Genomic DNA, 14,049 nt, shown 5'->3' with positions numbered 1-14,049 from the left:
TTTCAAATTAATTAGAATTTAGTTATTAAAATTATTTATTTTTTAAGAAAAACCATTAAGCATCAAAAATCCGTCGAATCACTTTAAAAAATTTTATATTCAAATGTTTATTATGAAATTATATAGTTAAGTTTTCTGAAAGCAAATAAAATTGAATTTTTATTATTTTGTGCAGATCTCAATATTATTGCAAATTTTTGGAAAATGTTTGACCGACATCTTTATACAAATATATCTTTATATAAATATTTTACTAATGTACAAAAATAAAAAAATTATATTTGAAAAAAAATAGAAAATAATAAAAAATTTAAAAATTCAAATTAAAAAATTTATATAAATTACTATGAAGAAGAATGATTAAAATTATTAAGAAAAAAAAATATATATATTATTTAAAGTAAATGAAATTTATTTCCTATGAATTATTATTACTTATATTTTTATTATTACTTATTATTCATTGCTATTATTTTATTATTTTTTTTATTCAAAATCTTATCTATTTTATGTTTTTGGTGATTAATGGTTTTTCTTGAGAAGAGAATTGTTAATTGTTTGCATATATAATCTGTTATTTATTTTTTTACAAATAAATAAACTTTACTTATTTTAACTAATACATAGATATATTAGTAGTATAATTATATATTCGCTCACTGTATATTTTGATATTAATTTAATATTTTTTCTATATCAAAATATATTAATATAAAATTATGCCTAATTTTTTTAAAATAAAATTATAATATTTTTTGATACTTAGATATTTTTTTGATATTTTTTGGTTAATAAATTCACATTTTAATATGATACAACAAAATCTTGTATAAGATTTTCTATCATATGATGGCGCTTGTCAAATCAATGTTCATCTTAATCTTCTAACTCCGCTTTCTCAATAATATACTTCAAATAAAAATCTTTAAATTATATTTTATATTGATATTTAGATATTACATTATTATATATTACATTTTTTTTAAATATTTATTTTTTTGTATAATTTTATGTACATTACTGTATATCATTATAATAATTATTAAATTGATTCAAATAATTCACTAGGAATGTTATATCAGATCTTGTTAGCATGACATTAAGCTACCAATCAATTATTGGAAATGAAATCTGAGTATTACTCTTCTTCGAATTCCATTTTATCTTCATTGAAGTATATATTGGTTTATTTTGATATTAAATTTATTTAAGAGCAGATGATATATTAATATTTTAATATTTAATTTTTTATTATTTTTAAATTGCATATTTTAGTATTGCTTAATTTGATCTAAATCTTTAATTGTATATTTCTATTTATTGTGTCAATGTATGAATATACTCCAATATAAATATGTAAATATGGAGTTTGCCAATATTAGCTTATGCATGCCAATAGTGGTCATAGTTTATCTTATTAATGGTTTTTTTTTACTTAAGATTGATTCTTTAAATCGATGCGGTAACTTTTAAATAATAATTAAAAGTATTAAATAAATATAACACAATACAAAAGCTGTTATTATATAGATGTTTTTTCTTGATCAATAATTTGCCGATATGTGAACAATAATATTCAGATATATTGTCTTAGATTCATATTGGAAAATTGGAATATTAGTCTAATTTCAATGTGTGATTCAATGTGTGATAATAGCATTAAAGTTTATCTATTTGAGTTTTTTAATTTTTCTGTATTGTTTGAAAATTTTAGAGATTGACTTTTATAAATAAACAGATTTTTTTAAAAAATTTTTTAAAAAATGCAAATAATAATTTTAAAATGATCTCAAGAAATCAAAAAATCTTATAATTCACCACTAGTCTCGCTCTAATAATAATAATAATTATTATTATTATTATTACATTTTTATTAAACAATTTCTTATACTATTTCCGTATTCTAAGACATCAACTCCTAGATATAGTTTTCTTCTTCGAATAATAAAATTCTAATTTTTTCTTGAGTTTTCTTTTTGTTTCCATTTTTCCTTATTTAATTCGATTATTGTTTTATGAATTATTGATTTACCACAAAATTGAAAATTTCAGCAATTTACAGATTTATAATTTCGATTTATGATTTATAATTATCTTCCAGATTTTCGTCTGAATTTTTTAAGTTCTACTAACTTCTCTCTTAATTTCATAAAAAAAGAAAAGAAAGAAAACGCTGAAGTCAAGCATAACCTGCGCCAACTCTAGACAAGAAGTACTATAAATCTGATGCGAATTTGGAAAATATTCTGCATGAAGATTTTCAGGCCTCTCATATGATGAGAAAATTTATTACATAAAAAAAATGTTTTCCCTCCTTGCAAACATAAGTATATATGCCTAAGAAAAAGCCAAAGTTCTTTAAAACGTCCAATCAATTTCTTACAATTTGAATAATAATAGTTTTATTTATCTAAGAATTGCTCTTCAGTTTTACAAGATCCTTGATTGAAAAGTCAGTCATTTGCTTGTGATTTTAAACGAAAATTATTTTGTTTGATTCACCAAATTTGAAACAAATCATTTGCCAATTTCAAAACAAACTAATCAATTTAAATGAATTATAACGTCTAAAACAAATTCAATAAATTTTTATCAAGAGGAAAATCCTTACTAAAAATATTCGTTATTAAAATTGTATTCTTTTCCAGTGTTTATGTTTTTTGACATTTGTTGTATTTTCTTTTTTTATTTTTTCGATTATTATTAACATCTCTATCTGTTATTACTATTTTTTAGAGGTCATATACCTTATATTATTTAACATTTTCTGTATAACCTACAAGAATATTTGTTGAATTTTTGTCTTATTTTAATTTTTTTTTTCGGTATGTGTGAATAATTATTTCATTCTGAAATATTTGAATGAAATATGTTATTGAAGTTAATAATGAAGTCCCATCCTCTTTAATCTTAATGTGACAGATTGGTTTTTCACGTATGACTGTTGCGTTTGCAATTTCTGCCTAAAATTTTTTATTCAGATTTGTATCAAATAGCAAATATTTTATTTTCTCGATCATTGTATGATTCAATCTTTCACGCAAATTATTTTGTTTAGTTGAATATGAATTAGTTTTTTTAATACTTACAATATCCAGTTTTATATATAGTTTTTAAGAAAACTTTAAATTCATTATTATAACATATAATGATTTTGATTACAAAAAGTAATGAGAATGTATTGAGAATAATAAAGATATATTTCAAATAGCTACAAGCAAAACACTTCAAATAAAATGCTTCATATAGAATTTTTCATAAGAAAAGTTTCTCTCTAACTCTTTAAATATATAACATAAATTCTAAATATTTTTTTTTAAATTCTTAATTAAATATTTTACTTTTTGTCTTTAGTAAATGAATAACATCAGATTGAAATAGTTAAATTAAAAAATTCAATTCTTTATTTATTAATGAATTTAATTTTCATGACTTCGAATATATTTACATGTATCAATTTTAATACTTCTGAATTTCTGGTATCTATATTTTTGAAAAGTAGTTTCGATCGATTTCTCTCATAATATACAATACAACTCATTTGATTATCCTTGTTTTGTCAAAATATATTAATTCTCTTATTACATCATTTCTCATTTTATTCATGTCATTGTTGGTCATCCTAACGTTATGTGCCACATTTTACTGATGCAACCAAGACATAACTATTAATTTTCACTCTTAATTTATATGCACTGTTGATTAAATCAGTTATTACTACTTCATCTTCTGGTTGTATAAATAGAGTTTCTTCGAACAAACGTTTATTTCCGTTTTTAATCAATCCAATCACGTATCATTGTCAAATTAGACACATACAATTATATTTCACTTTAATATTACATTTATAATTATTATTTATAATTATTTTATAAATTTTTATAATTATTATAATATATACAATATCAATACAACAATAAAAACTATCATTTATTTGCAATTATCTCTGATATTTTTAATCTATAAGATGAATCAATTTTTTATAATTTTATCTAAATTACATTACATTATATTATATTATATTATATTACCTATTTTTAATTGAATTAACATATCAATCATTTTTATTAAAATCATCATTTAAAAATATGCAAAGAATACATTTGATTTCTTTTATTTATAATATTGATCAAATAATGCAATATTATAATACTGATTTCTATAACTTGTTTACATTTGTAACGTATAATATTAACAAATATTAATCTGATGCTTGAAAAACATAAATCATAATCTATATTATTATGCAATTATCTTTTTTCATTATCATCATTTATATCTTCATTATCAATCTTTGCTAGCGAATGCACAATATTAGCTTCGACTTTGTTTCTTTTTAATTTTATATTTAATTATTTCGTTTTTATCATCTGTTGATAAAACATATCACATTTATGATTGATATTTAATGAACATTATCAAACATTATCAAAATAAAAATGAGAATTTTTTCGGTAAATCAATTAAATCGGTAAATCAATAACGATTCAATAAAAAAATTCGTCAATAATTTTATATCTCGTTCCTTTCTGTTTTCGTTATTTGTGTTTCATAAACATTCCTAATTTATAATTTTTTAGTTTCATGATATAAAGTTTATTTTTTTGGAAAATTCAGAATTATCAAACAGATTCTTCAGTTTGTTTCAATTCCTTTATGGTTTCCTATTTGATATATACAAATAATGATGCATTAAAATCAATTTAGCTTTGACTTTTTTATTCTCTGCAGCTGAAATATTTTTCTGAATACATTTTATTATGTATTTTGATGAATAAATTTTCTACAGAAAAAGTCCATTCATTCTAATTTTTCCAATCTTTAACATTAATTCTATAATTAGAAGCCATATGTTTTTTTATTAAATAAAATTAATTATTCTATTTTTTATAAAAAAAATTGATTTATTAATTTATTGAAAAACGCTTAGCAGAGATTAACTGCCATGTTTTTATTTGAAACAAAAAAGCAATTATATTACATTACTACCAATAATGTATTTATAATGACGCCTATATATTTTGATATTAATCTAATATCAATTTTATTGCTGAAAACTATTGGTGAATGCTTGATTAGATATTTATTCAAATAGCAAATAATTTAATTATATAAAAAAATGAAAAAAATATATTTTAAAAAAATGGAAAATACTAAATCAAAATATTATTTAAAAATTTATATAAATCATTATATATCAACAATGATTGAAATAATTAAGATAAAAATATTACACATTATTAATAAGAAGTTTACTGTGTATTAAATTCTTGTCATTTATTTTATTACTTGTCTTATAGTTTTGTTACATTGTTTTTTTTAAATACAATTACTTCTAAATAATTTTCAATTAATTTGAAATTTTCATAATTATATACAAACAAATAATGTATATTTACTGAAATATATCTACATTTTGCTAATTGTAATTAAAGGAAAATGAAAATACATCAAGATATTCACTAAAATAATTATTGTTTTATAGTTCTTTATAGTATAGAATATAGAAAATTTATGAATGGAATATTCCATTTATTTTTTCAGAATAATTTTGATCATATAAATATTATAAATATTACTTATATATAGAAATTCATAAGCCAAAATAAATCAAAGAAATTGTTTAATAGTTGAAAATTTATTTTATAGATTATAAAATACTTATTGTTGATAAATAATAGAAGATGATTTTCGTTTTTATCATTTGTTCATACGTACAATTCTATATCAGCTTTCTGACTTCGATCATTTGTGGTTTAAATTGACAGTTCTTTGAATTCATTACTTTCTCAGATCTTCCCATTTATTCATCTATATACTCATTCCCTATCTAATTTTATTTCTCTATTTTTCAAAAACATAACCTCTGAATAGCGAATTTGCATATAAACAATATTAATATATTTGTTAGATGTTTAGAGATTTTTGGTTTGGAAAACATATGATATGATATGGAAAACAAATATAAAAATTATACATAAATGTCAATGAAAATTTATTAGAAAATATAATTAAATATAATATAAATTTATTATATTAAATTATAAGAATTTACCATCGAAATGAAGCAGAAATAAAATTACATACATTTTGTTTCTGTTATATTGTCGTTACTCTACTCGTCTCGTTTCATTTAACATGAACTTATAAATATGCTTAATTAACTTAATAAATATACTTCAAACATTTTTGTATATAAATTTCTGTTCTTGCTTTATTCTCTAGAAATTTTTAAAAATGTTTCACGAATATATTAACATTAATTATAATAATATATATTAATATCTTGTATATGATCTAAGTTATTGTCATCGTCATATATGTTTCACTTCACTTTTTCGTTCACTATTGTATCACTGTTGAATAACTCTCAAAGGATAAATTTATATGACATTTATATGATATTTAAATATTATATTGATATTTAAATATTATATAATGATAAAATCATTGTCATTTATGCAACCATATAATACAATATTGAACAAACGAAAGAAATGATTGCATTTAAATTTGAAAGATTAAATAGACATTGTACAATTATTGTACAATATATCATAAGATTTTGATATTTATATTTAAGAAAAAATCAATAATATTATTTTTATTATATTATATTTTATTATTTTTTTTGCCTAAAAAAATAATAATTATAATAAAATATTTATATGTATATACAATAATTACAATAAGATAATTATAATTAAATAATATCAACATTATCTTGTTTTATTACACTTCATACTCTATTCCAATATTGGAATACTCTATTCCAATTTATTCTGTTTTATTCATAACTACTTCATAACTACTGTAATTTTATTTACTTTCTAGATACTCTTATTTTTTATACTCTATGTGAAAAATGTATTTTTTAAAAAGTAAAAACTAAAAGTTATAAAGAAAAATTGATACCATGTATTAATATAATATATTGAATTATATTTTCGCGATGTAAGGATAGTTGACATATTGATTGCTATTGATTGAGGCATGTCTATAAAAAATTCAAATATTGAAAGTCGATATATACATAGACATTATCTGCGAATAATCCGCATGCACTATTTATTATTATAACTAATATTGGATCATGTATACAAACTATTTACGGATGATATCTTATATCCATATCTAGCAATATAAATAAAATTTAAATCAATACTTAAACTGCGAATTACTCTAAAATTTATTTTATCTTCTGTTTTCTGTAAATTATGAATATTAAATATGATACGATATGATTCAATCTTTAAAATGAATCAAAATTTTGAGAAGAAATGAGAACAAAGAAGTATCTTGAATAAAAAATTTTAGCTTTGACTATTTATTAACTTCTGCGATATTAATAAAAGACTATCAATACATTGAATTTTATTTTTTTAATATTTAATATTATACAAATATTATTAGTGAATTGTATTCGTTATTATCATGAAACTATCGTTGTTGTAATAATTGTTGTTGTAATTAATAACATTTAGCTACATCAATTTCAATAATTAATATATATATTATAATATTATAATATTGTAAAATATTATAACTAATATTTATTCTTATAATTAATATGGATGAAAAAAGTCTGACGATCAATTTATACCAAATTTGAAGAAATATAAATAAAATATAAATAAAAAAAAGAAATATAAAACAATTAGAAAATTTAATTTAATTTTATTTATTAGTTTTCAATATATTAACGAAAAACTTTCAGTACTACATTAATTTCTACGCATGACTAAACAACTATTTTCGTTATGAAAATCGTGTCATCAAGTATCTAATGTAGATTTTGATATCTATAAGATATCTTATATCTGTTAACTGGACAGTGAAAATAATAAATAAAAATATACGGATTTAGCTGAATAAATATATTTAATTATATGTGATTGTGCATATCTGTTTACAAAATATTTGAAATATATATATCGAAGAAAAATAAATAGATACCAACTATGAAATGATGTTGTTGGCAACATTTAATAATAAAACCACATATAAAATTTCAGTAAACTTTAAATTCTATAATATTCCCATTAAAAATGAATTGAAATTTGTTTAGTATGTATGTTTATGTTTGAGTATCATAGTTCTATGTGCCTATCATGTCTTCGATACTATTGATATTTAATCGATTTCTTTGTATCTCAAATACTGTTCTTCTCAGGAGTTTTGTTAACAGGTTAGATCCTCCGATGATATATGATGCAGAAGAAACTCCTTCTCGTTAAATTTATCTCATATAAAGTAATATTACATCAATGTGCTTACTTCTTCGAATTTTGAAATTCTGAGTTTTTAATAAGCTTGATTGCGCTTAAGTTATCCACGTAAAGAATCATTGTAAGGTTCTTGAACGTAGTTAGATCATTGATCAGATTTTTCATTCATATGAAAAAGTCTTTCACAGTTTGACTAGCTGCTATGTATTCAGCTTCAGTAGTCGATACAGTTACTCGTTGTCGTGTCGTCATTGTCGTTGACCTCCAAACTTTTACAGAATCGCCTAGTTTTAATACAAAATCAGTAGTGGACTTCCTGGTTTCAGTCTCTCCAGCGTAATCTATCGTTAAATGTAATTATTAATGTAATTATTCTGTTCGGTTGAATAATGAATACTATATTTTGTTGTTCCCTTTAGACATTTGAAAATTCTCTTTACTGCATTCCAGTGAATTTTTTTAGGTTTGTCCAAAAATATTGGCTGACTTTATTTATTTGCAAATGTAATGTCTGGTCTAGTGCCTACTAGCAAATACATTAAACTGCCTTTAACTTCCATTAAATTGCTTGTCGATATAGGAACTCTGATTTTTCCTTGTATTCACTTTTATGCGCCTCCACGCATAGTTGATGGTTTTCGTTTGCTAAGATTACTACTGCGTTAGCATTTTCCATCTGAAATCGTTGCAAAATTTTCTTGGTGTAAACTTTCTGATGCAAAAATATGGAACTATCTGCCAATCGCTCAATTTGTAATCCCAGATATGTATTTATCTCATTGGATGTTACTTCAAATTCTTTATGGAGTTCAACTAAATTTTTTTTATAGATGACTAGTTTGTTGCAATTGTTGTTGTTAATTAATCCATCATCGACATGAATCGCTGGAATCAATCGGTCTCGATCATTTTCATTTGTAAATATGCAATAGTTTGCACTGTGGACGTGAGACCATGCTTCTTCAACACCGCTGTAAAACGATGATTTCAACATCTTGATGCCTGCTTTAGACTATATAAATTACGATTCAACTTGCAAACACAACTTGCAAACGATCGGCTTGTATCTCTTCGGTTGCTGCATATAGATAATTTCATCGAGTTCTCCGTGAAAAAAAGCCGTTTTGATGTCAAATTGCTATAAGTACATTTTGTTCGAAACTGTGATAGATAGGATAATCCTTGAATCGAATCTAGCTATAGGACTAAACATTTCATGATAGTCAACTCTAGCAGTTTGTTTGAAACCTTTAGCAATGAGTCATTCCTTGAATCGTTGTATGTTTCCATCGCTATTTATTTTCAGTTTGTAAGTCCATCGATTATCTATGATTTAATGATCTGATGGCGGATTTACTAATATCCATATTTGAATTTTTCTCAAAAAATCAATTTCGTCATCCATGGCTTTTTTCCATTTGATTGCATTGCTACATGTGATCGCGTCATCATATCTTTCCGGTTCATAGTGTTCTGTGATTACAATATTTCCATACGTGAGTATGTCTGCTCGGCGTATTTTATTTCTGTCTCTCAAACGTCGGTCTTATTCGTATTGATTTTTGTTTTCTGGATCGTTTGATTCTTCATCTGAATTTACTTACTCGTTGTTTTCCGACTGAATAACAGTTTTCGATTCGATATTTATTTTGATTGTATCATCTTTCTGTTTGTGTCAGGAAAAAAGAGAATTGCGCACTGCCACATTTGCCATATTTGATACTCGTCTGTAATCACTTTAAATTTCATTACGAATAACTTATCTTTTCTTTCTCTCACTGCAGCAATATTTCCATTTTTTATGAATGTACATATTTTGTCATCGGAGTATTGTCGTAGTCCCTTGTCAAGATCTGCGCTCGTCGAAAAAAGATTGGAACTCAGTTCTGCTACGTGAAAATTACTGAGATACTCTTTTCCATCGAAAGCAAGAATGTCGATATCTCCTGATCCAATTGCTTGAATATATTTTTCATTATCTATCTTAATATTCTCTACTGTATCAAATTTTTTATATGACGAGAACCATTCGCGACGATTTGACATATGCTCAGTCGCACCCGAATCCATGTGCCATGCATTACTAGATGTTTCTAAATTATATTTTGCAGACATGGCTCCAATGAATGCTTCTCCTTTCTTTCCTGTGTATTTTTTGTTTGATGTTACTGTTTTTCGATTTCTGCATTCCTTGATCCAATGCCCTGGTTTGTTGCAATAATGATATACGCTTGATTTAACGTTGTCTTTTTTAAAATTTTTCTTACATTGATGCTTATTGGCAGTAAAAGCAATGTTCTCTGCCCTTTCTTCAGTTCCTATCCTTGTTTTCTTAATGGTAAGCCTTGAAATAAGATTTGTGAGAGTTCTTTCGTTGGGTTGAATTAATTCCCACGCACTAATAATATTTTAATGACAGAGGTAATATCATGAGTATTTTAGTAATAATCATTTGATTTGAAATTTTCTCACCCAGAATTTGCAGATGTGCAAGATTCTCGAGTTTTACGATGTGACATCATCGCCCGATTCTTTCTGGTAACTGTATCATTGCTGTAACAGCATATATACACTAATATCAAATTTTTTTTCGTAAACAGATTCCAATTTTTTCCACATATTCTTAATCGATTCACAGTTGATAATATGTAAAAGTAGTTTTTCATCCACTGATGTGGCAATTATGCGTTGAGTTGTACTGTCGAGTTTTGTTTAGGCAATGCGCGCATCATTTCAGGAAGAACTGATTCATCTGTAACTATTTCCCATGCATCGCAGGATTTCAAAGTAATGCGCACTTGAAATTTCCATGAGGCTCAATTTTATTTTCTAATTCTTTCAGCTTATTAATACGAACAGTTTCATACTCCATGACGATTAGGGTGATATTTCACGTTTGCTCAAGGCCGTTTGCTAACTAATCCACGTTTTTCAATTTAATTGTACTTTATCTAATTATTTATTGTTTCTTTCATAATCTGGGCCCATAACCTGTTGACTGGATAGCGAAAACAATAAATAAAAATGTACAGGTTTAATTGAATGAATATATTTAATTATATGTGATTGCGCATATCTGTTTACAAAACATTTGAAATATATATATCGAAGAAAAATAAATGGATACCAATTATAAAATAGTGATGTTGTTGTAACATTCAATAATAAAACCACATATAAAATTTCAGTGAATTTTAAATTTTATAACAAAAACTTTTTCCATAGAAAATATTTTCAGAAATGAAAAATAGCAAATATCCCTTTTCCCGAAAGTTTTTTTAAATTCTAACATAATTTAATATCTATTACTTGAATTGCTTCTATTCAAAGCATATCCAAAATAATTAAGCAATCATTTATTTTTATTCGTCAAATGTTTTTATCTGCAAGTTTGTTTTCTTTTTTCAGTCCTTTTTTTTTACGATATCGCATTTGATATTTAGTAAATCAAATATATTTAATTTTATAAGAATAAGTGATTAGATTTTTAATAAATTGTAAATGAAATAACTTATAGATACCGAGACTGATAGTTAGATGTCATCAATAATGATTAATGAAAACTATTATATTATTATACAATAACATTTGGATAGACAATATGAAGATAGCATTCAATGTATTAATAATGTTTAATATAGTTTTTAACATATAATATCGAAAGTTTTTTTCAATTTATAATTTTTTTATCTAAGATTATATCTCAGAAACTAGCAATTTTTCGAAATTAAAATTTTAGATCTAAGATATATTCCTTTTTTATTATATTACGCTTCTAAAATTCATCTTAATCGATGATTGAAACATTTCGAAAATACAATCTTTGAAACATTTCTTTAAATTTATAAAATAAACAGATTTAAAATGATTTAAAATCTAAATGATCTAATAATATCAGTTTTATTTATTTATTATATATTTCTGTAATTTCGATTATTAAAAATTTCAATCAAAAATTTTATATTTTATTTTCGCATTCGAAGAATCCTAATCAGTATGAATATTAAATATGTGTTCATTCATTATATGTATATACTTACTTATATTGAAAAATCATTAGTTTATAAATATTTCAATTTAAATCTTAATTTTAATCTTTTATCAGTTCTACTTCAATAGATTATTCTGATATTTGTGGATATATACATAAAAAATAAAATATATATTTTTCTTATTGATTAAATAATCTCGTTTGCTATCGTTTAAAGCATTATAAAGTATATTGTTTAACTGAAAATAATGGCTAATAAAGGAAATGCATAGTTTCGTTTTTATATTCTATTAGCAAAATTGTTCTGAATTAAAATCCATTGCAAAATATTATTCCTAGTCTTCGAATTTTTTAATTAAAATATTTTCTAAACAATATTTTTTCGATATAAGTAGATTAATATCTGTTTATAGAGAATATCCAGTTAATCGATTAATACATTTAAATTTTATATATTAATGTCATATTATTATTTTAAAAAATAAATTTGATTTTAGAATCTTTCTCATTATTCGATCAAAAAAATTAAGTGTACAATGTTAATACTAATGTAATGTTAAAACTTTTAAACCAAATAATTTATTGTAAAATATTTTTTAACCATGAAAGATTCGAATATTCAACTAAATGAAACAATAATTCATTTTATAGAAACAATAAATAATAATCGCATATATTATAGATAGATACGTACATATAAACATATACATATAAGCAGTTTTCAATATGTAGAAAGATTTTTATTATAATTTTGGAAATTAATAAATCATTTAAAAAATAAAAATTGTATATTTAAGTTTCTTTTCCTCTTTTTTTTCAACTTCTCAAAATTTCGTTCCATTATCATCATTACGTATTACTATTTTGGATATATTCATTTCATTATTATACAATACATATAAACTATTTATAAATATAGTCCATGAACAATTGTCTACTTACATAGTCCAATATTCACTTTGTTGTGGGTATTGGCATTTGCACAATTGCTTGCGTAAAACTAGTAAAATATAATCGAGCTTTCTCGAGTATAAGCTTATGATAAGAAATAAATTAAGTAAATTGTTCTAAAAGCAATTAATTCTGATTTTTTAAATATATTCAAATTAAAAATACTAATACAACAATATCTATAGTTAATAAAAAGAAATATGCTATATAAGAAATAAATATTATGCTTTTTAAATTAATTATAAATTTTTATTAAAAATTATATTTATTAATATTCTCGAAATGAAATTTATTATATCTATATCAATTTATTATATTAATTCTTACTTTGTTAGTTACTTAGTTTACTTACTTTGTTACTTTGTTACTTAGTTTTTTAAAAACTTCTTTCATACTAAAACAAATTATTTTTATGATATCTCAAAGCGATATTTATTATGTATTATCTGTTATAATAATTATATTTGAGATTTTATTACTTTGATTATTATTCTGCATCTATAATTCTATATTTTATTTTATATTATATTCTTATATTTCATCCAGTTATTTTACATTATATTTTATATTTATATTTATTGTTCTGTTTATTCATTTAAATTATTTCGTATTTATTGTTGTATATTAACAAGTTTGTTTCATTAAATAATATAAAAATAATAATAATAAAAAGAAAAAGAATGATTTAAATTTTAATATCTTCATAATTTTATAAGAACATTTTAAAACTTCTAAAATACGAATAACTATTAAAAATTCGATTTTTGATTTTCGATATTTGATTTTTAAGTATAACATAAATAATAACATAAAGGAATTTTATATATATAAAATTATTATTATTATATATATTATTATATATATTAATATATATATAAT

General features: G+C 22.4%; 1 protein-coding gene across 1 annotated transcript; it reads right to left on the bottom strand.

The window, feature by feature from the left end:
* Positions 1 to 8,393: 8,393 nt before the first annotated feature.
* LOC116186855 lies at positions 8,394 to 9,222 on the bottom strand. The gene is made up of 2 exons (XM_031515320.1): positions 8,835 to 9,222; positions 8,394 to 8,569 (listed from the first exon to the last, which is right to left on the bottom strand). Exons 1-2 carry the CDS (start codon positions 9,220 to 9,222, stop codon positions 8,394 to 8,396), a joined length of 564 nt encoding a protein of 187 aa, XP_031371180.1.
* Positions 9,223 to 14,049: the final 4,827 nt, after the last annotated feature.

Source organism: Apis dorsata, unplaced genomic scaffold (assembly GCF_000469605.1).
Source record: "Apis dorsata unplaced genomic scaffold, Apis dorsata 1.3 scaffold_63, whole genome shotgun sequence".
NCBI classification, from domain to species: Eukaryota; Metazoa; Arthropoda; class Insecta; order Hymenoptera; family Apidae; genus Apis; species Apis dorsata.
The sequence above is the reverse complement of the archived record's forward strand: the minus strand, read 5'-3'. Positions and strand labels throughout refer to the sequence as shown.

Bases quoted from the DNA above. Each gene is read 5' to 3' on its own strand.
- LOC116186855 (XM_031515320.1), bottom strand. From the start codon at position 9,222: ATGTTGAAATCATCGTTTTACAGCGGTGTTGAAGAAGCATGGTCTCAC. The intron at 8,570-8,834 runs GTGAATACAAGG...ATTTAACGATAG, and splicing joins ATGCGTGGAGGCGCATAAAA to ATTACGCTGGAGAGACTGAA.